This window comes from Pristiophorus japonicus, chromosome 10, assembly GCF_044704955.1.
Source record: "Pristiophorus japonicus isolate sPriJap1 chromosome 10, sPriJap1.hap1, whole genome shotgun sequence".
Classification (NCBI taxonomy): domain Eukaryota; kingdom Metazoa; phylum Chordata; class Chondrichthyes; family Pristiophoridae; genus Pristiophorus; species Pristiophorus japonicus.
Window position 1 is genome coordinate 160,785,762 of NC_091986.1, and position 21,863 is coordinate 160,807,624.

General features: G+C 46.9%; 1 protein-coding gene across 1 annotated transcript in view; it reads right to left on the reverse strand.

The window, feature by feature from the left end:
* Positions 1 to 18,579, reverse strand: part of LOC139274639 (adiponectin-like) — a 45,743-nt gene extending 27,164 nt beyond the window's left edge. Inside the window, exons 1-2 of the mRNA XM_070891317.1 lie at positions 18,432 to 18,579; positions 18,249 to 18,325 (exon numbers count right to left, since the gene is read on the reverse strand). Coding sequence (XP_070747418.1) covers positions 18,249 to 18,325; positions 18,432 to 18,579 — 225 coding nt within the window. The remainder of the gene's footprint in view (positions 1 to 18,248; positions 18,326 to 18,431) is intronic.
* Between the last annotated feature and the right edge of the window lie 3,284 nt (positions 18,580 to 21,863).

The window sequence follows — 21,863 nt, forward strand, 5'->3', positions numbered from 1 at the left end:
CCTGCCATTGTTTAGCACAAACACTTTGTCCCCCTCCCCCTCGAATTTCGGTCATGGTACTCAGTTAGCTTCCAGCGCTTTGCCTCAACGATTTCATGCATGTCTGGGAGGATTAACGAGAGCCTTGTCTTTAAGGTCCGTTTCATCAATAGTTGCGCGGGGGGAATCCCAGTCAACGAATGCGGACGAGATCTGTATGCCAGCAGCAGTCGCAACAGGCGGCCCTGCAGCATGGGACCTTGGATTTTAAGCATGCCTTGTTTAATGATTTGCCATTGGAGGCCGGCTTGAACGGTGCCGTCTTAACGTCATTTATGCTATGGTCAACTATAAAATCTTGGAATTCTGCGCTGGTGAAGCACGGACCAGTATCACTGACCAATATGTTAGGAATTCTGTGCGTTGCAAACATGGTTCCAAGGCTCTTCACAGTAGTGGAGGTGGTGCTCGAGTTTAAAATGGTGCATTCGATCCACTTTGAAAATGCATCGACGACTACGAGGAACATTTTGCCCATGAATGGGCCCGCATAGTCTACGTGCACCCGCGACCACGGTTTGGTGGGCCAGGGCCAGGGGCTTAGGGGGTATCCCTGGGGGCATTACTGAGTTGAGCACAAATGGTGCACCGTCGGACGCAGAGCTCCAAGTCCGCGTCAATGCCAGGCTACCAGACATGGGATTGGGCTATGGCCTTCATGAGAACGATCCCCGGGTGCTCGCGGTGGAGCTCGCGGACAAACGTCTCTCTGCCTCGCAGAGGCATAACTACTTGGCTGCCTCACATCAGACAGTCTGCCTGTAGTGATAGTTCATGCATACGCCTATGGAAAGGTTTGATTTCCTCGGGGCAGGCATCGCGAGCCTCTGCCCAGTCATCGGTTAAGACTCATCTTTTGACTAAGAATAACGTGGGGTCGCTGGTCGTCCAGGCTCTGATTTGGCGAGCCGTCATGGGCGAACCTGTGGACTCAAAGGCATTGATTGCCATGACTATCTCACAGTCCTGTTCATCAGACCCTTCCGTGGTCGTCAGGGGTACCCTGCTAAGTGCGTCGGCACAGTTGTCTGTGCCTGGTCTGTGCCTTACTGTGTAGTCGTAAGAAGCCAGCATGAGTGCCCACCGTTGAATGCGCGCCGAGGCTCTCGGATAGCAGGGACGTGAGGGGCTTGTGGTCGATTTCTAACGCGAACTTGGCCCCGAAAAGGTATTGGTGCATCTTTTTGACACCGTATACGCACGCGAGCGCCTCCTTCCCCGCATACCGTACCCGCGCTCCTCCCGCGAAAGTGACCTGGAGGCATAAGCTATGGGTTGTAATTTACCCGCACCATTGACATGCTGTAAAACGCACCCGACCCCCTACGCTGACGCATCACATGTAAGAACTAGCTTTTACCTGGATCCTAAAAAGCCAAAACACTGTTGGAACATAGAAGGTTGCGTACCTTATTGAAGGCGCGTTCCTGGGCATTCCCCCAAAACCAATCGCACCCCTTTCTGAGTAGCACGTGGAGAAGTTCCAGCAGCGTGCTTAAGTTCTGCATAAAGTTCCCAAAGTAATTGAGTAGCCCGAGAAAGATGCGCAGTTCCGAGACATTCCGGGGCCTGGGTGCCAGACGAATTGCTTCTGATTTGGACTCTGTTGGACGGATTCCATCAGCGGCAATCCTTCTGCCCAAAAATTCAACCTCGGGCGTGAGAAACAGACACTTGGATTTCTTAACTCTTAGGCCTACCTGATCCAACTGCTTTAGTACTTCCTCCAAGTTGCGGAGATGGGAGTCGGTGTCCCTGCCCATGATGAGTATGTCGTCTTGAAACACAACCATCCCCGGGATGGACTTGAGCAGATTCTCCATGTTGCGCTGGAAAATAGCAGCTGCCGACCTGATGCCGAATGCATCGATTGTACATGAAAAGGCCTCGATGTGTGTTGATGGTGGTGAGTAGCTTAGACTCTTCGGTCAGTTCTTGCGTCATATACACAGATGTAAGATCTAGTTTTGAGAAAAGTTTTCCTCCAGTCAATGTGGCAAATAGGTCCTCCGCTCTGGGCAGTGGGTATTGGTCCTGTAGGGAGACTCTGTTTATGGTAGATTTGTAATCCCCACAGATTCGTACGGATCCATCAGGCTTCATGACTAGGATGATGGGACTTGCCCAGTCGCTAAATGCCTTCCCACAGAAGCCTGTCCAGTTCATGTTCAATCTTTTCTCTCATCACATAGGGCACAGCTCTAGCCTGTGTGATGTAGATTTTAACTTTAGCCCCTTTGAAGGTGCCTACACCTGGCTGAAAGAGATGTTCAAATCGACTTAGAACTGTTGAGCAGGAGGTCCGTACCGCTGACGACATGGCGTGAACATCATCCCATTTCCAATTTAGTTTTGTCAGCCAGCTTCTCCCCAGCAGTGCTGGGAGACCTCCGGGGACAATCCACAGGGAAAGTCGGTTCACCATCCTTTGGTGTGTGACTGAGAGCATGGCGCTGCCAAGGACTGGGACGATTTCTTTGGTATAGGTCCTTAGTTTGGTGTCGACCCTTGTGAGTTTTGGTCTGTTGCTTTTGTGCGGCCACAGCTGTTCAAATTGTTGAGCGCTCATGAGAGATTGACTCGCTCCCGTATCCAGTTCCATGTTGACGGGTATCCCGTTGAGTAGGACCCTCATCATTATTGGAGGCGTCTTGTTGTAAGAACAGTGGCCATTGATCGTGTTGACCCGCTGTACCTCGGTGTCCCGGGCACTGTCCCCACCGTCTTCTGGTCCGCTTTCCAACCCTTCCGATTCATATACCAGTTGAGCTGCTGTTTTTCTGCAAATGCTGGCTAGATGCCCTGTATAGTTGCAGTTTCTACAACTGGCATGCTGAAATCAACACCCTCTTGATGAGTACCTTCCCCCACATCTCCAGCTCAGACCACTTCCATTGTTTCAGAAGGATGAGCTACGTCTGGCTGATTTCTCTAGAGCTTCTCTCAGTTTGTAGTTGATTGCTCGCATTGTGGGTTGATGAGGTATGAACGGCCGTTCATGTGGCCCTTGATGGCTTCTGGCGCCACTGCCTGCTGTTGAGGGCCTGCTCTCCTGCCTTTGTCTGTGTGTGGGGGTAGCGGCTTGTTTCACGCTGTGAACCCTTTGTTCCAATGTTTCGTTAGTTGTCATACCCGCAGTATAGATCAACCTCGTTTCTTCTTCTCCTGCCAAGAATGTCTGTGCGACCAGTGCTGCTGCCTCTAGGGTCAAGTTCTTGGTCTCTATGAGCTTTCGGAATATGCCTGAGTGGCCTATTCCTTCAATAAAAAAGTCTCTCAGTACTTCTCTCCTTAGTTCATCGGAGAACTCACATAAACTAGCCAGCCCCCGAAGTTCCGCCACAAAGTCGGGTATGCTCTGGCCCACACAGCATCTGTAGTTGTCGAACCTGTGTCTGGCCATGTGTAGGCTGCTCGCTGGCTTCAGGTGGTCTCTTACCAGTGTGCTCAACTCTTCAAACGACTTGCTTTCTGGTTTCTCGGGTGCCAGCAGGTCCTTCATTAAGGCATATGTTTTCGAGCCACAGCTGGTCAAGAGATGGGCTCTTCTCTTTTCTGCCTTATTGTCGCCCAACCAGTCTTTGGTTACAAAGCTTTGCTGGAGCCTTTCTATAAAGTCCTCCCAATTATCTCCAGCATTGTATTTTTCATCTGAGCCGTTGGTCGCCATTCTTGTGGATTTTGTTATCCCGTAACTCGTCGCCACTGTAAAGTCCTGTCCCTGCAGTACAGACTCACACGAGGCACATACTGAAGTCAAGGTCACTCAGGACCTGCACTTTATTTCACAGCTCTCGAATGCCACACTTGCCTGAGACCTGCCTTTATATACCTGTGTGGAACAGGTATCCAGTGTCTCCTGCAAGTGCACCCCTGGTGGTAAGGTAAGCTTGTGGTTACAGGTCAGAATTAGTTACAGTCATGTATAGCATGGTAAGATACAGTTATGTACAGTAGTGTGAGATACATGACAAAAATGGTGTGATTTTTTTTCATTTTCTTTGAACACTTTCATTTATTAGTTATAATAAAAAGGCTGTTTGACAGTCAAGAATTGTCCAATTGCGTCATGAAGAGTTTGTTTGCTTTTCAATTGGTGAAAGAAGATGGTGTGCCATGAGGATGGTGTGTTGGAGGCGGGCAGGGGGAGGTGGGACGTCATCTCATGAATCCTCCAGGAATACATCCAACTGGAGTTGGCAACCCTAGCTAGGAATCATTACACTGAGAATTGCTTCAGTTAAATAATTTCCACCGTGGGTACAAATAATAAATTATTAATGATCAGATTATAACCTCTGCCCCATTTTTTCAGATGGCAGTTGTTGCTGATGATTCTGATATTCCCATTTACACCTTCTCTAGACTCATCTTTTGTTTCTTTACTGGTTCCATTAACATCACTTTTTACCTTGCCCCATTGTCCCTTTTGTCATTTAATCTCCCCTGCCTTCCACCCTATCACAGACCTTCTCTTTTGTTCTTTCCTCCCCCCTCACCTTTCCCTGCCTCTGTGCTTGCTTAAAACCTATTACATTTTGAACTTTTTCTAGTTCTGATGAAAGGTCACCAACCTGAAACATTGGCTGCAATGTTTACTGTAGAGCCGGGTTGGGTGCGTGCGGGCCACGTAATGGATTGGGAACGCAATGCTCTGCTCAGCATGTTCTTCAGGGCGACCTTAATGTAATGGCCCACTTAAAGCAGTCATGTACATTTCCCGGCCCAATTAAATGGAGCGAGTCTGATGACATCATCGATAACTCGTTTCCAGCGCGGATATTTAAAGCAGCCTTGCATTGCACTCAACTCATTTGAAGGTTGCTACAGGAGTGTAGAAGCTGAAATACAAAGGGCTGAGTACTGTTCTAAACCAGCAATGATGGATAGTCAAAGGCAGAGGGCGGCAGCACAATTTTCTGACACAATCCTGCATACTCTGGTGAAGGCAGTGAGAGTATGTAGGGGGGGTCCTCTTCCCTGCTGATAGATGCTAGAGGTCTCCAAATGAGCCTGGTTGGATATAATAGAGCAGAGGAGGTCAGTAGCAGGGATGTGGTCAGGTAGATCTGGTTCCAGTGCAGGAAATGATTCAATGATCTCATGAGGTCAAGAAAGGTGAGTGCAATGCCACACTTGCCTTCATCCTGAGGTGCCTGTTACCACATCCCCATCACTCTGCCTTCCCAAGCCTGCTCCTGCACGTCATTCCTCACACCAACGTACCTTGCACATCCACCCATCTCTCTATGTACATACTAACATCCCCATCTGACTAATCACCGCTGACACTCACTCTCATCCTAATGCAATCATAGTAAGTAACACCACAGAAGGAGGTCATTTGGCATTGACACCCCACTCCCTCATAGTCACCCCTTACAGATGTAACCCATCCATTCTTTACACTCATTCCATCACTCTCACTCAACCTTCTCTTCTTTCCCTCCTTGCAGGAAGAAAGAGTCCAAAATATGTAGGAAAGGCAGAGAAGCGGGGGTGGCCATCCAGTCTTCACCCAACTAACACCAGCAGAGGAGGGGGCCCTGGAGATGTCGGGAGTTGCAGAGCTGCTGGTAGTGGGAAATGGAGAGGAGGGAACATCCCAGCAACCTGGTGACAGAATTATATCTCATACAGCCACATCGCATGCAACAGTCACTCATATAGTGACTGATGTCAGCAGCCAGAGAAATGCCATCATGTGTATAATGGTAACGTTATACATTATTTTTATAACACTTCGAGTTCATCTCTTTACTCTCCCACAGGTCCATCAAATGCCACCTCCCACTGTCCAGCGGAGGAGGAAGACGACTCTTCAGCGGAACCCCCAGCCTCTGAGAGTACAGCATCAGCAGACCCAAGCGCACCCAGCACAGATACACACACCTCGATGGGTGCTTTGCAGCATGGAGTAGAGTTGTCACCTGGTGTCTCACACTGCTTAAGTGAGCAAGAACAGATGGTGTTGTCAAGGCCAGCAGTGGAGTCTCCTCACTGGAGGGCATAGGACACTCCAAGCTCTGCTGAGTACGCATGCAGATGCTGAGCCTCGAGGGCCATCGAGAAAGAGGGTAATCTTGGAGTGGCTGCCACAATTGCATGAGGCTCTGGCATCTTTTGCAGCCACGATGTCTGCAAATTTGCAAAGAATGGAGAAGTCCATCTTCAACGTGAATACCACCCTGTCACAGGATGAGCTGTTCCATGGAAAGGATGGCCACCTGCATGGAACAACAAAGGCGCCAGTCACTTGAGCACAGGCTAGCTGTGGACAACAGATGGCAGATGTTCATAGAAACATAGAAACATAGAAAATAGGAGCAGTAGTAGGCCATTCGGCCCTTCGAGTCTGTACCAGCATTCAATATGATCATGGCTGATCCTCTATCTCAACACCATATTCCCGCTATTTCCCCATACCCTTGATGCCCTTTGTTTCTAGAAATCTATCTATCTCCCTCTTAAATATATTCAGTGACTTTGCCTCCACAGCCTTCTGTGGTAGAGAATTCCACAGATTCACCACCCTCTGTGAAAACATTTCTCCTCATCTCGGTCCTAAATTACCAACCCCGTATCCTGAGACTGTGACCCCTTGTTCTAGACTTCCCTGCCAGGGGAAACATCCTCCCTGCATCCAGTCTATCGAACCCAGTCAAAATTTTATACGTTTCAATGAGATCCCCTCTCAGTCTTCTAAACTCTAGTGAATACAGGCCTAGTCGGCCCAACTCTCCTCATATGACAGTCCTGCCATCCCAGGAATCAATCAGGTGAACCTTCGCTGCACTCCCTCTTTGGCAAATATATCCTTTCTTAGGTAAGGAGAGCAAAACTGCACACAATACTCCAGGTGCAGTCTCACCAAGGCCATGTATAACTATAGTAAGACATCCTTGCTCCTGTACTCAAATCCTCTTGCAATGAAGGCCAACATACCTTTTGCCTTCCTAACTGCTTGCATGTTTGCTTTCAATGACTGGTGTACAAGGACACCCAGGTCCCTCTGTACGTCGACACTTCCCAAGCCATCACCATTTAAATAATACTTTGTCCTTATGTTTTTCCTACCAAAGTGGATAATTTCACATTTATCCACGTTATACTGCATCTGCCATGTGTTTGCCCACTCACTCAACCTATCTAAATCGCCTTGCAGCATCTTTGCATCCTCCTCACAACTCACAATCCCACTCAGTTTTGTGTCATCAGCAAACTTGGAAATATTACATTTGGTTCCCTCATCCAAATCATTTAAAGATATTGTGAATAGCTGGGGCCCAAGCACTGATCCCTGTGGTACCCCCCTAGTCACTGCCCGCCACCCCGATAAAGACCTGTTTAGGCCTACTCTCTGTTTCCTGTCAGTTAACCAATTTTCAATCCATGTCAATACATTACCCCCAATCCTATGTGCTTTAATTATGCACACTAACCTCTTAAGTGGGACTTTATCAAAGGCCTTCTGAAAATCCAAATGCACTACATCCCTGGTTCTCCCTTATCTATTCTATCAGATACATCCTCAAAAAACTCCAGTAGGTTTGTCAAACATGAATTTCCTTTCAGAAATCCATGTTGACTTTGTTTAATCCTGTTGACATTATCTAAGTGTGCCGTTATCACATCCTTTATAATACACTCCAGCATTTTCCCTACTACTGATGTCAGGCTAACCGCTCTGTAGTTCCCTGTTTTCTCTCTCTCTCCTTTTCTAAATAGTGGGGTTACATTTGCCACCCTCCAATCTGCAGGAACTGTTCCATAATCTATAGAATTTTGGAAGATGACAACCAATGCATCTACTATTTCCATGGCTACCTCTTTTAGTACTCTGGGATGCAGATCATCAGGCCCTGGCGATTTATCTGCCTTCAGTCCCATTAGTTTCTCCAGCACTATTTTCTTACTAATAATCATTTCCTTTAATTCTTCTTGCCCACTAGACCAATGCTTCCCTTGCATTTCTGGGACGTTATTTGTGTCCTTTTCCATCAAGACAGAACCGAAGTATTTATTTAATTGTTCTGCCATTTCCTTGTTCCCCATTACAAATTCTCCTGTTTCTGTCTGTAAAGGACCTACATTTGTCTTCGCTAATCTTTTTCTTTTTACGTACTTGTAGAAACTTTTGCAGTCGGTTTTTATGTTCCTTGCAAGTTTACTCTCATACTCTATTTTTCCCATCTTAATTAATCTCTTCGTTCTTTTTTGCTGAACTCTAAACTGCTCCCAATCCTCAGACTTGCTACTTTTTCTGGCAACTTTGTGTAACTCCTCTTTGGAGCTAATACTATCCTTAATGTATTTTGTGAGCATAGTTGGGCCATATTTCCTTTTGTGTTTTTATGCCAGAAAGGAATGTATAACTGTTGCAATTCATGCATTTGTTCCTTAAATATTAACCATTGCCTATCCACCGTCATGCCTTTTAATGGACCTTCCCAATCTATCATAGCCAATTCATTACTCATATCTTCGTAGTTTCCTTTATTTAGATTTAGGATCCTAGTTTCGGATTGGATTACTTCACTTTCCATCTTAATAAAGAATTCAATCATGTTATGGTCACTCTTCCCGAAAGGACCCCGCACAACAAGACTATTAATTAACCCTTTCTCGTTACTCAATACCCAATCTAGGATAGACTGTTCCCTAGTAGGATCCTCAACATACTGGTCTAAAAAACCATCTCGTACACACTCCAGGAATTCATCTGCCATAGTATTATTACTAATTTGGTTTGGCCAGTCTATATGTAGATTAAAGTCACCTACAATTACTGTAGTATCCTTGCTACATGCATCTCTAATTTCCTGTGGGGTACCACAGGGTTCAGTGCTGGGACCCCAGCTATTTACAATATATATCAATGATTTAGATGAAGGAATTGAATGTAATATCTCCAAGTTTGCAGATGACACTAAGCTGGGTGGCAGTGTGAGCTGTGAGGAGGATGCTAAGAGGCTGCAGGGTGACTTGGACAGGTTAGGTGAGTGAGCAAATGCATGGCAGATGCAGTATAATGTGGATAAGTGTGAGGTTATCCACTTTGGTGGCAAAAGCAGGAAGACAGAATATTATCTGAATGGTGACAGATTAGGAAAAGGGGAGGTGCAACGAGACCTTGGTGGCATGGTACATCAGTCATTGAAGTTTGGCATGTAGGTACAGCAGAGGGTGAAGAAGCGAAATGGCATGTTGGCCTTCATAGCTAGAGGATTTGAGTATCTGAGCAGGGCGGTATTAGTGCAGTTGTACAGAGCCTTGGTGAGGCAACACCTGCAATATTGTGTTCAGTTTTGGTTTCCTAATTTGAGGAAAGACATTCTTGCTATTGAGGGAGTACAGCGAAGGTTCACCAGATTGATTCCTGGGATGGCAGGACTGATATATGAGGAGAGACTGGATCAACTGGGCTTGTATCCACTGGAGTTTAGAAGAATGAGAGGGGATCTCATAGAAACATATAAAATTCTGACGGGATTGGACAGGTTAGAAACATAGAAACATGGAAAATAGGTGCAGGAGTAGGCCATTCGGCCCTTCGAGCCTGCACCGCCATTCAATGAGTTCATGGCTGAACATGCAACCTCAGTACCCATTCCTGCTTTCTCGCCATACCCCTTGATCCCCCTAGTAGTAAGGACTATATCTAACTCCTTTTTAAATATATTTAGTGAATTGGCCTCAACAACTTTCTGTGGTAGAGAATTCCACAGGTTCACCACTCTCTGGGTGAAGAAGATTCTCCTCATCTCAGTCCTAAATGGCTTACCCCTTATCCTTAGACTGTGACCCCTGGTTCTGGACTTCCCCAACATTGGGAAAATTCTTCCTGCATCTAACTGTCTAAACCCGTCAGAATTTTAAACGTTTCTATGAGATCCCCTCTCATTCTTCTGAACTCCAGTGACTACAAGCCCAGTTGATCCAGTCTTTCTTGATATGTCAGTCCCGCCATCCCGGGAATCAGTCTGGTGAACCTTCGGTGCACTCCCTCAATAGCAAGAATGTCCTTCCTCAAGTTAGGAGACCAAAACTGTACACAATACTCCAGGCAGGAAGAATGTTTCTGTTGCTGGGGAGTTCCAGAACCAGGGGTCATAGTCTAAGAATAAGGGGTAAGCCATTTAGGACCGAGATGAGGAGAAACTTCTTCACTCAGAGAGTGGTAAACCTGTGGAATTATCTACCACAGAAAGTTGTTGAGGTCAGTTCATTAGATATATTCAAAAGGGAATTAGATATGGCCCTTACGGCCAAAGGGATCAAGGGGTATGGAGAGAAAGCAGGAAAGGGGTACTGAGGTTGAATGATCAGCCATGATATTGAATGGCGGTGCAGGCTCAAAGGGCCGAATGGCCTGCTCCTGCACCTAATTTCTATGTTTCTATGTTTCTATGTTTGATGCTGTCCCCTACACTACCACTACTGTTTGAAGGCCTATAGACAACTCCCACCAATGTTTTCTACCCCTCGGTGTTCCTTAGCTCCACCCAGATTGATTCTACATCTTGATTTACTGAGCCAATATCCTTTCTCACTATTGCTCTGATTCCATCCTTTATTAACAATGCCACACCCGCCCTCTTCCTTTCTGCCTGTCCTTCCTAAATATCAAATATCCTTAGATACTCAATTCCCAACCCTGGTCACCCTGCAACCACGTCTCCGTAATTGCAACTATATTGTATTATAATGGCTATAAATGGAGACTTGGGCCTTCATTGTCATTCTGCCGATTTAACGTCGAGATTCAATAATACCACCCACCCACTTTTTTTTGTCATAAAGAGCATATTCACTGAAACTAGCAGCCATGAGATCGCCCAGCGTCACTTTCACCACCTCGCACACATATCGCCCACAATATCACTCACCCAAAACAATGCCCAGAAAAAATGGAACTAACCGGAACTAATCACAGCGTTATGGACGCCATGTTCTACATCACATGTCGCATCCTTTAAAAGGCTGCTGTGCTTCAACCTCGGGGGAGTTCGGATGTACTCTGGAGGTTGTTGGAGTTGATGTGAACATCTCCACAAACATCTTGACCATACTGTGACCGATTGGAATTGAATCGGTAGCTTCACCACCTGGCTGATGACCCCCCTGCGTGACACTCACACCGAAGCCGAGAGGCGATACGAGAGCCACAGAGCCACTCGCAATATCGTGGAGAAAACCATTGGAGTGCTTAAGCAGTGCTTTAGATGCCTGGACCACTCAGTACATTCATTGATTGTGACCATTCGGTGGAAAACAGAGAGCTACTGCAATGGGGTCTGTCCTTTCTCAACCTCTCTTGATGACTAGTTACATGCAGCAGACTCAAGGTCGCCGAAGGTACACGTCACAGCATTATGTGCCTAATGTAAGACGTGCCAGACTGATGAGGAGGACCAGACGTTACACCCCCCGCAAGTACAGGGAGAAGCAGTCTTACCTCGACTTGCCCGACACCACCTGCCTTCGGAGACTGTGCTTGCACAGAGGTTATCATTGAGGTATGCCAGCTGATAAGGGGAGATCTGCAGCCTGCCAGCACCATTAGTACAGCACTGTCTGTCGAGGTCAAAGTCACTGCGGCACTGTCATTCTATGTGTCGGGTTCTTTTCAGGCCACAGCTGGCGACATTTGCGAACTTTCTCAGCATGCCACACATTACTGCATTATCTACCAAAATTCTTTGGACTCTGGGGAGGTACCAGCAGATTGGAAAGCAGCTAATGTAACGCCTCTGTTTAAAAAAGGGGGCAGACAAAAGGCAGGTAACTATAGGCCGCTTAGTTTAACATCTGTAGTGGGGAAAATGCTTGAAACTATCATTAAGGAAGAAATAGCGAGACATCTAGATAGGAATAGTGCAATCAAGCAGACGCAGCATGGATTCATGAAGGGGAAATCATGTTTAACTAATTTACTGGAATTCTTTTGAGGATATAACGAGCATGGTGGATAGAGGTGTACCGATGGATGTGGTGTATTTAGATTTTCAAAAGGCATTCGATAAGGTGCCACACAAAAGGTTACTGCAGAAGATAAAGGTACGCGGAGTCAGAGGAAATGTATTAGCATGGATAGAAAATTGGCTGGCTAACAGAAAGCAGAGAGCCAGGATAAATGTGTCCTTTTCGGGTTGGAAATCGGTGGTTAGTGGTGTGCCACAGGGATCGGTGCTGGGACCACAACTGTTTACAATATACATAGATGACCAGGAAGAGGGGACAGAGTGTAGTGTAACAAAATTTGCAGATGACACAAAGATTAATGGGAAAGCGAGCAGTGTAGAGGACACAGAGCGGCTGCAAAGAGATTTAGATCGGTTAAGCGAATGGGCTAAGGTTTGGCAGATGGAATACAATGTCGGAAAGTGTGAGGTCATCCACCTTGGGAAAAAAAACAGTAAAAGGGAATATTATTTGAATGGGGAGAAATTACAACATGCTGCGGTGCAGAGGGACCTGGGGGTCCTTGCGCATGAATCCCAAAAAGTTAGTTTGCAGGTGCAGCAGGTAATCAGGAAGGCGAATGGAATGTTGGCCTTCATTGCGAGAGGGATGGAGTACAAAAGCAGGGAGGTCCTTCTGCAACTGTATAGGGTATTGGTGAGGCCGCACCTGGAGTACTGCGTGCAGTTTTGGTCACCTTACTTAAGGAAGGATATACTAGCTTTGGAGGGGGTACAGAGACGATTCACTCGGCTGATTCCGGAGATGAGGGGGTTAACTCCTGTTCCTAATTCTTATGTTCTTATGTTTATAGACAGGCCACTGAAGCCCTGTACACATGCAGGAGGGACTTCATCAGCTTTCCTATGACCAGGGAGGCACAGAGTGAGAGGATTCTAGGATTCTCCAGAATTGCAAACTTCCCCAAGGTGCAGGGAGCAATAGACTGTACGCACATCGTGATGTGGGCACCTTTTCAGGATGTAGAGGTTTTCAGGAACCACAAGGGATTCCACTCCCTGAATGTCCAACAGGTTGTCGACCACCAACAAATTATACTGGCAGTGAATGTTCAATTTCCGGGCAGCATCCATGATGCTCACATCTTGCGTGAGAGCACTGTATCTGACTTGTTTAACAATCAGCCACAAGGTCAATGCTGGATGCTTGGTGACACAGGATATGGCTTCGCCACCTGGCTGATGACCCCCCTGTGTGACAACCACACCGAAGCCGAAAGGCGATACGAGAGCCACAGAGCCACTCGCAATATCGTGGAGAACATACATAAGAACATAAGAATTAGGAACAGGAGTAGGCCATCAAGCCCCTCGAGCCTGCTCCGCCATTCAACAAGATCATGGCTGATCTGGCCGTGGACTCAGCTCCACTTACCCACCCGCTCACCGTAACCCTTAATTCCCTTATTGGTTAAAAATCTATCTATCTGTGATTTGAATACATTCAATGAGCTAACCTCAACTGCTTTCTTGGGCAGAGAATTCCACAGATTCGCAACCCTCTGGGAGAAAAAATTCCTTCTCAACTCTGTTTTAAATTGGCTCCCCCATATTTTGAGGCTGTGCCCCCTAGTTCTAGTCTCCCCGACTAGTGGAAACAACCTCTCTGCCTCGATCTTGTCTATCCCTTTCATTATTTTAAATGTTTCTATAAGATCACCCCTCATCCTTCTGAACTCCAACGAGTAAAGACCTAGTCTATTCAATCTATCATCATAACGTAACATCCTCATCTCCGGAATCAGCCTAGAGAATCGTCTCTGTACCCCCTCCAAAGCTGGTATATCCTTCCTTAAGAAAGGTGACCAAAACTGCACGCAGTACTCCAGGTGCGGCCTCACCAATACCCTATACAGTTGCAGCAGGACCTCCCTGCTTTTGTACTCCATCCCTCTCGCAATGAAGGCCAACATTCCATTCGCCTTCCTGGTTACCTGCTGCACCAGCAAACTAACTTTTTGGGATTCATGCACAAGGACTCCCAGGTCCCTCTGCACCGTTGTAATTTCTCTCCAGTCAAATAATATTCCCTTTTACTGTTTTTTTCCCAAGGTGGATGACCTCACATTTTCCAACATTGGAGTGCTTAAGCAGTGCTTTAGATGCCTGGACCACTCAGGAGGCAACTTCCAATACCACCCTGAGCAGGTAGCTCAATTCATGGTGGTGTGATCCATGCTGCACAACTTGATTATCAGGAGGGGGCAAGAATTGCCTGATGAGTCTGACAGTCCACCCCACCAGAGAGAGGAAGAGGAGGACGAGGAGGCGGATGCTGACATCGGCCCAGACAATCAGGCTGATGCTAAAGCCATGCCCCCACCCCTCTGTAGACCACATGAAAGGGTCCATGGTGGCATGATAGCTGAAAGAGTCTTATGTCAGGAGCTCATTAATGAGCGCTTTTCCTGAAAGAACAATGGTGTTATTTACAAGGCTGACACACTGCTGGGTGTGCAGGTGATACATAAATGGTGGGCATCACCTTGGCGACAGTTAAAGTTGAAGTTGATTGAAGTTAAGTGTCATTATACCCTTAGATGTTAAGGAATCACCAGTGTGTAACGGTGTAGCTATCTGAGCTAATGCGCAATAAGGTTTTGCTAAATAAAAAACATTTAAACCGAACATTTGTCTGAAATCATCAATATTTCTGTAAAAACCAACCCTCCCACCCCGCTTCTCCGCCCCACCTCTACCCCTTGCCCTTCCCCTCCTGACTCCAAACTGCCTGGCCTTCATTAGTGGAGGGGGATGACGGCCGAAACACTGCTTGGGCGGATACGGGAGAGGACGGTCCAGAGGTGGGAACGTGCTCCGAACCAGAAGCATGATGTTGCTCCTGGCTCTCAGGTGTGATTGTCAATGGGGGAGCGGCACCTTGGGGTGCAGTGCCATGCTCCGGGACCACTGAAAGCACTCTGCCACCAGTGTTCCTGACCTCCACTATCCCTTCCATGTTATATCTTATTTGTTGGACAAAAACTCGGTGCCAACTACGTTCTTGGTGCTGAGTAGGCTTTTTGATGCAGGTGAATCTCCCTCGTGCCTCCCACAACAGCCAAACAAGCACACACCACAGCCACACCCACCTTCAGTCCCTCTGAGCTCCCTCTCTCTCTGTCTCCTCTTCTGCGCATGACATGATGACCCTTGACCTCGCGGGAAGCGAGCGATGCCATGCTGTTGCTAAGGATGGTGACACTTTATGGCAGAAGGTCAACGAGATTTAACGCTACCGCCCATTTCATATTGCTTGCAGTAACGTACATTTTTTAAAATGGAGACTAGGTGCTTTGAAGATGGACAAGAAGCCGGCGATCTGAAAAGCCTTTTTTACTGCCCATGCCGGAAATAATGCCCAATTTTGGGCGATAAGCACAAAAGTGGAAAATCTAGCCTTATGAAAGTAAACTAGCACAAAATATAAAAACAGATAGCAAGAGTTTCTATAGGTATATAAAAAGGAAAAGAGTGGTCAAAATAAATGTTGGTCCCTTAGAGGACGAGACCGGGGAATTAGTAATGGGGAACATGGAGATGGCAGAAACTCTGAATAAATATTTTGTATCAGTCTTTACGGTAGAGGACACTAACAATATCCCAACAGTGGATAGTCAAGGGGCTATAGTGGGGGGAGGAACTTAACACAATCACAATCACTAAGAAGGTGGTGCTCAGTAAGTGAATGGGACTAAAGGCAGATAAATCCCCTGGACCTGATGGCTTGCATCCTAGGGTTTTAAGAGAAGTACCGGCAGGGATAATGGATGCATTGGTTTTAGTTTACCAAAATTCACTGGATTCTGGGGAGGTCCCAGCAGATTGGAAAACTACAAATGTAACGCCCCTATTTAAAAAAGGAGGCAGACAAAAAACAAGAAACTATAGACCAATTAGCCTAACATCTGTGGTTGGGAAAAAGTTGGAGTCCATTATTAAAGAAGCAGTAACAGGACATTTAGAAAAGCATAATTCGATCAGGCAAAGTCAGCATGGATTTATGAAAGGGAAGTCATGTTTGACAAATTTGCTGGAGTTCTTTGAGGATGTAACGAACAGGGTGGATAAAGGGGAACCAGTGAATGTGGTGTATTTGGACTTCCAGAAGGCATTTGACAAGGTGCCACATAAAAGGTTACTGGACAAGATAAAAGTTCATGGGGTTGGGGGTAATATATTAGCATGGATAGAGGATTGGCTAATGAACAGAAACAGAGTCGGGATAAATGGTTCATTCTCGGGTTGGCAATCAGTATTTTGTGGAGTGCCGCAGGGATCAGTGCTGGGACCTCAACTATTTACAGTCTATATTAACGACTTGGAAGAAGGGACTGAGTGTAATGTAGCCAAGTTTGCTGATGATACAAAAATGGGAGGAAAAGCAATGTGTGAGGAGGACGCAAAAAATCTGCAAAAGGACATAGACAGGCAAAAATTTGGCAGATGGAGTATAATGTTGGAAAGTGTGAGGTCATGCACTTTGGCAGAAAAAATCAAAGAGCAAGTTATTATTTAAATGGAGAAAGATTGCAAAGTGCTGCAGTACAGCAGGACCTGGGGGTACTTGTGCATGAAACATAAAAGGTTAGTATGCAGGTACAGCAAGTGATCAGGAAGGCCAATGGAATCTTGACCTTTATTGCAAAGAGGATGGAGTATATAAGCAGGGAAGTCTTGCTACAGTTATACAGGGTATTGGTGAGGCCACACTTGGAACGCTGCGGCAGTTTTTGTTTCCATATTTACGAAAGGCTATTCTTGCTATGGAGGCTGTTCAGAGAAGGTTCACTAGGTTGATTCCGGAGGGAGTTGACTTATGAGGAAAGGTTAAGTAGGTTGGGCCTCTACTCATTGGAATTCAGAAGATTGAGAGGTTATCTTATCGAAATGTGTAAGATTATGAAGGGTCTTGACAAGGTGGATGCAGAGAGGATGTTTCCACTGATGGGGGAGACTAGAACTAGGGGGCATGATCTGAGAATAAGGGGCCGCCCATTTAAAACTGAGATGAGGAGGAATTTCTTCTCTCAGAAGGTTGTAAATCTGTGGAATTCACTGCCTCAGAGAGCTGTGGAAGCTGGGACATTGAATAAGTTTAAAATAGAGATAGACAGTGTCTTAACCGATAAGGGAATAAGGGGTTATAGAGAGCGGGCAGGGAAGTGGACCTGAATCCATGATCGGATCAGCCATGACCGTATTAAATGGCAGATCAGGCTCGAGGGGCAGGGCTGATCTACTCCTACTCCGAGTTCTTATGTTCTTATGCCTCTCCCTCAGTCAGAGCCCCACATGCTGCCTCGGACAGCGATGGCCGAGTTTGCCCCTGCACAGTTGCAAGAGGTGCAGTCTTTGGCCAGGCCCTCACAGGTTCCAAAACCCAGACGATGTCCGTCAGAAGTGTCTAACGAGTAGTAGCAGGGAAGTGAGCAGCCTGCCTCTATCTCTGCTGAATCCACCAGGGCTGCACCTTATATAATGCACTGGGAAAAGAAAAAAGACACAAAATTAGATGCACACAGGTATGCACATGGGTGCATGGAAAAAATGTTAGTGTTAAGTTTCAGTTCTCCTGATGACACACATAAATGTTTTGCTTTGCAACACTCGTCCCTTTTTGCCGAGTACCTTGGAAGTGGCTTTGTCACTTGGAGTGAATGGTGAGACATTACTTAACCTCAAGCACTAGGGGTTTGGGTGAGCGGAATGGCTTGGTCATTGTCTGGATGCTTTATGGTGTTATTGGGGAAAACTTAGTACAGCATGTGGCAGGCATGTGGCTGCGTTGGTGGAAATTAAGTAAATCTGACCATGATGAGGCCATCTTAGCCCTCCCGGGCAGCAATGTGCACCACTGATGCTGCCATATCCTCCTCAGGTTCATCCTCCTCCTCGTCTTCCACCTGCTCCTCCTCCTCCTCCTCCTCCTCCTCCAAAGAGGCAGTGCATTCTGCGCCTTGCTCCTCCTATAGCTCTAATCCTCGCTGCAGCGCACAGCAAACAATGATGATTCTGGAGACCCTGGCTGGGACATACTGAAGAGTTCCTCCAGATCTGTCACGGCATCTGGTAGATCTTCTGCATGCCTATTGGTTTCTCTATGACACATCTGATGGAGATGTGGCTCTCAATTTAACGCGCCTCGGCCTCAGTACTTGGCATCCTCAAGGGTGTCATGTGCCACTTCTTCAGTGAATAGTCCTTGTCTCCGAACAGACTTACCAGCTGGTTGTTTGGAGATGCGAAGAGGGAGGGTGGACTGATGCAGCACAAAAGAATTATAACAGCTGTAAGGGAATCTGGTGCACACAAGCATAATCATCTTTTTATGAGTACAAACAAGCTGCACATCAACGAGTGGAAGACCTTGCTGTTCACAAACACTCCTGGGTGACGATGGGTTACCTTCATGGCCACATGTGCAGTCAATGGCGCCCTGCACCTGTGCGAAGCCAGCCAGAGCCGCAAAGTTGAGCGCCCGCTCAGTAACACTGGCTTGGTCAGTGGCAAAGTTCACATAAGTGGCTGACTTATCAAACAATGTATTGGTCATCTGGATGATGCATCTGTGGGCGGACGATTGCAAGATCCTGCAAATGTCTGCTGCTGATTCCTAGAAGGAGCCTGAGGTGAAGAAATTGAGGGCATTGATGACTTTGACAGCCACTGGTAAGAAGTGTCTACCAGGACCTCTGGGCAGCATCGTTGTTCCAGAAAGCTACAAATATCTCTGATTACCTGGCGCAATAGCCTGCGCCTCCTTTGGCATTGCTGCTTAATCTTGTTGTGGAAGCTCATCCTCTGCCTGTATACCCTGTGTTGGAGGTATTGTCTCCAGCATGGTGCAGCCCTATGCCCGCCCCCATCTCTGCGCAGCATCAGGTCGTTGAGGAGAAGGCTGCTGTTAGGGTTGCTGCTGCTGCAGCTGGTAGGGCTGGTGTTGTTGGTGGTGGGGCTCACCTTGGCCCGATTCTAGGACCAAAGTGAGACAGTATAGGTGGCACCCATGCTGATGTAGTAAATGGCAGATAAAGTGGAGATCAGAGGGCCAATCCCTCAATGTTGTGATCATGAGTAGCAATGTGGTGAGGGTGGCTTCTGAGGTTTCAGAAATTACCTGCAAATTGCAGATACCCAAATCAGTGGACAAAATGGAGTGAGCAAGAGCCTTTCCACGAGGGAAGTAATGAGGTGTACTGTGGGAGTGTTTGTGCTTTTCCCAGCTCTCATTGAATGGACTCACCAATGGTCATTGAGCTGCCACCTCACCTTCACAGGTGAATCCCGTGCTCCTGCAGTAAGTCAAAAGCTGGCGTTAAAACCCTCATCATCATAGGCAATCCCTTGAAATCGAGGAAGACTTGCTTCCACTTTAAAAGTGAGTTCTCAGGTGACTGAACAGTCCAATTCGGGAATTACAGTCTCTGTCACAGACGGGACAGACAGTTGTTGAAGGAAAGGGTAGGTGGGGAGTCTGGTTTGCCGCACGCTCTTTCCGCTGCCTGCGCTTGTTTTCTGCATGCTCTCGGCGATGAGACTCGAGGTGCTCAGCGCCCTCCCGGATGCACTTCCTCCACTTAGTGCGGTCTTTGGCCAGGGACTCCCAGGTGTCGGTGGGGATGTTGCACTTTACCAAGGAGGCTTTGAGGGTGTCCTTGAAACATTTCCTCTGCCCACCTGGGGCTCGCTTGCCATGTAGGAGTTCCGAGTAGAGCGCTTGCTTTGGGAGTCTTGTGTCAGGCATGCGGACAATGTGGCCCACCCAACGGAGGTGGTCGAGTGTGGTCAGTGCTTCGATGCTGGGGATGTTGGCCTGATCGAGAACACTGTGTGGTCTGTCTCTCAACAAACAATTAATGACTTGAACAAGGTTGCCCGCCTCTGTCAATCTGGCCCATGTCGCACATTCAAAGCCGCCCAAATTAAATGTGTGAGGCAGCGGGGTGACGTCAGGTCCCTAACGCGTTCGCAATTTCCGGGATATTTTCTGTCGACCCGCCCCCAAACACGCACGCTCAGTAATGGGAATATTCCGGCCATTAGCTCTGTTTCTCGTACCACAGATGCTGCTGGACCGGCTGAGTATTTCCAGCAGTTTCTGTTTTTATTTCTGATTTCCAGCATCTGCAGCATTTTGTTTTTGAATTATTAGTTTAGTTCAAATAACATTGCTTAGTACATATGATTTATGGTCAATTTATTTTGAGTTGTGTGCCAATTACATGCCATCTTTTCACTGCTCTCCCATGGTTGATTTGTTTAAATATTACACTCTTGGTTACTCTGGGTATTAAACAGACAGTGTTCACAGTAAGACAATAAGAGCTGGAATCTCCTCTGCCATCTTGGCCAAAATCAGGTGGTTCAGCAGCAGAAAAGGGGGAAAATTGGATGTTGAGATCTAGCGCCACCTCACCATTCCAACTTGAAATTCCCTTCCCCACTCCCGACCGGGACAATTGCTGGTAGCTCCACACACACCCAACTTACGCAAATGCCAGTGGGTGAAGCTCGGGTTCCTGGATCACTTTGCTCCCATCCATCACAGCTCACATTGGCATTGCCAGGTGAAGCCTGCTCGTATCTTCTGGGGTTTTGGCAGGAAGCACCTGAGCACCATTGATGGAGGGAGAGGACGTAGCATTGGCCTCATCTGCCTCCATTCTGCCACCTAGTACTTACCTGGTGGAAGTCTTGGGGGCCAAAATTCAGCGTCTCGGTAAAACCCGTTACTGCCCGTTTGCAGTGGCCATGCGGCAGAATCCTGTGGCCGCCGCTTTGTGGTCAACTGGCAGGATGCAGGAGGACATAGACAGGCTAAGTGAGTTGGCAAGCACTTGGCAGATGGAGTATAATGTTGGAAAGTGTGAGGTTATGCACTTTGGCAGAAAAAATCAAAGAGCAAGTTATTATTTAAATGGAGAAAGATTGCAAAGTGCTGCAGTACAGCGTGACCTGGGGGTACTCGTGCATGAAACACAAAAGGATAGTATGCAGGTACAGCAAGTGATCAGGAAGGCCAATAGTATCTTGGCCTTTATTGCAAAGGGGATGGAGTATAAAAGCAGGGAAGTCTCGTTTCAGCTGTACAGGGTATTGGTGAGGCCACACCTGGAATACTGCATGCAGTTTTGGTTTCCATATTTACGAAAGGATATACTTGCTGTGGAGTCAGTTCAGAGAAGGTTCACTAGGTTGATCCCAGGGATGAGGGGGTTGACTTATGAGGAAAGGATGACTAGGTTGGGCCTCTACTCATTGGAATTCAGAAGAATGAGAGGTGATCTTATCGAAATGTATAAGATTATGAGGGGGCTTGACAAGGATGTTTTCACTGGTGGGGGAGACTAGAACTAGAGGGCATGATCTTAGAATAAGGGGCCGCCCATTTAGAACTGAGATGAAGAGAAATTTCTTCTCTGAGGGTTGTGGATCTGTGGCGTTCACTGCCTCAGAGAGCTGTGGAAGCTGGGAGATTAAATAAATTTAAGCCAGAAACAGACAGTTTCTTAAACGATAAGAGGATAAGGGGTTATGGGGAGCGGGCGGGGAAGTGGAGCTGAGTCCATGATCACATCAGCCAGGATCTTATTGAATGGCGGAGCAGGCTCGACGGGCCTTATGGCCTACTCCTGCTCCTATTTCTTATGTTCTTATGTTAAAGCCCATTAAGTACTTTTGAAGTGTAGCCACTGTTGTAATGTAGGAAACGGGCAGTCAATTTGCACACAGCAAACTCCCACAAACAGCAATGAGATAATGAACAGTTGATCTGTAGTTTAATGATGTTGGATGATTTATTATCCACACAAAATCTGAATTGTTACACTTCCAATG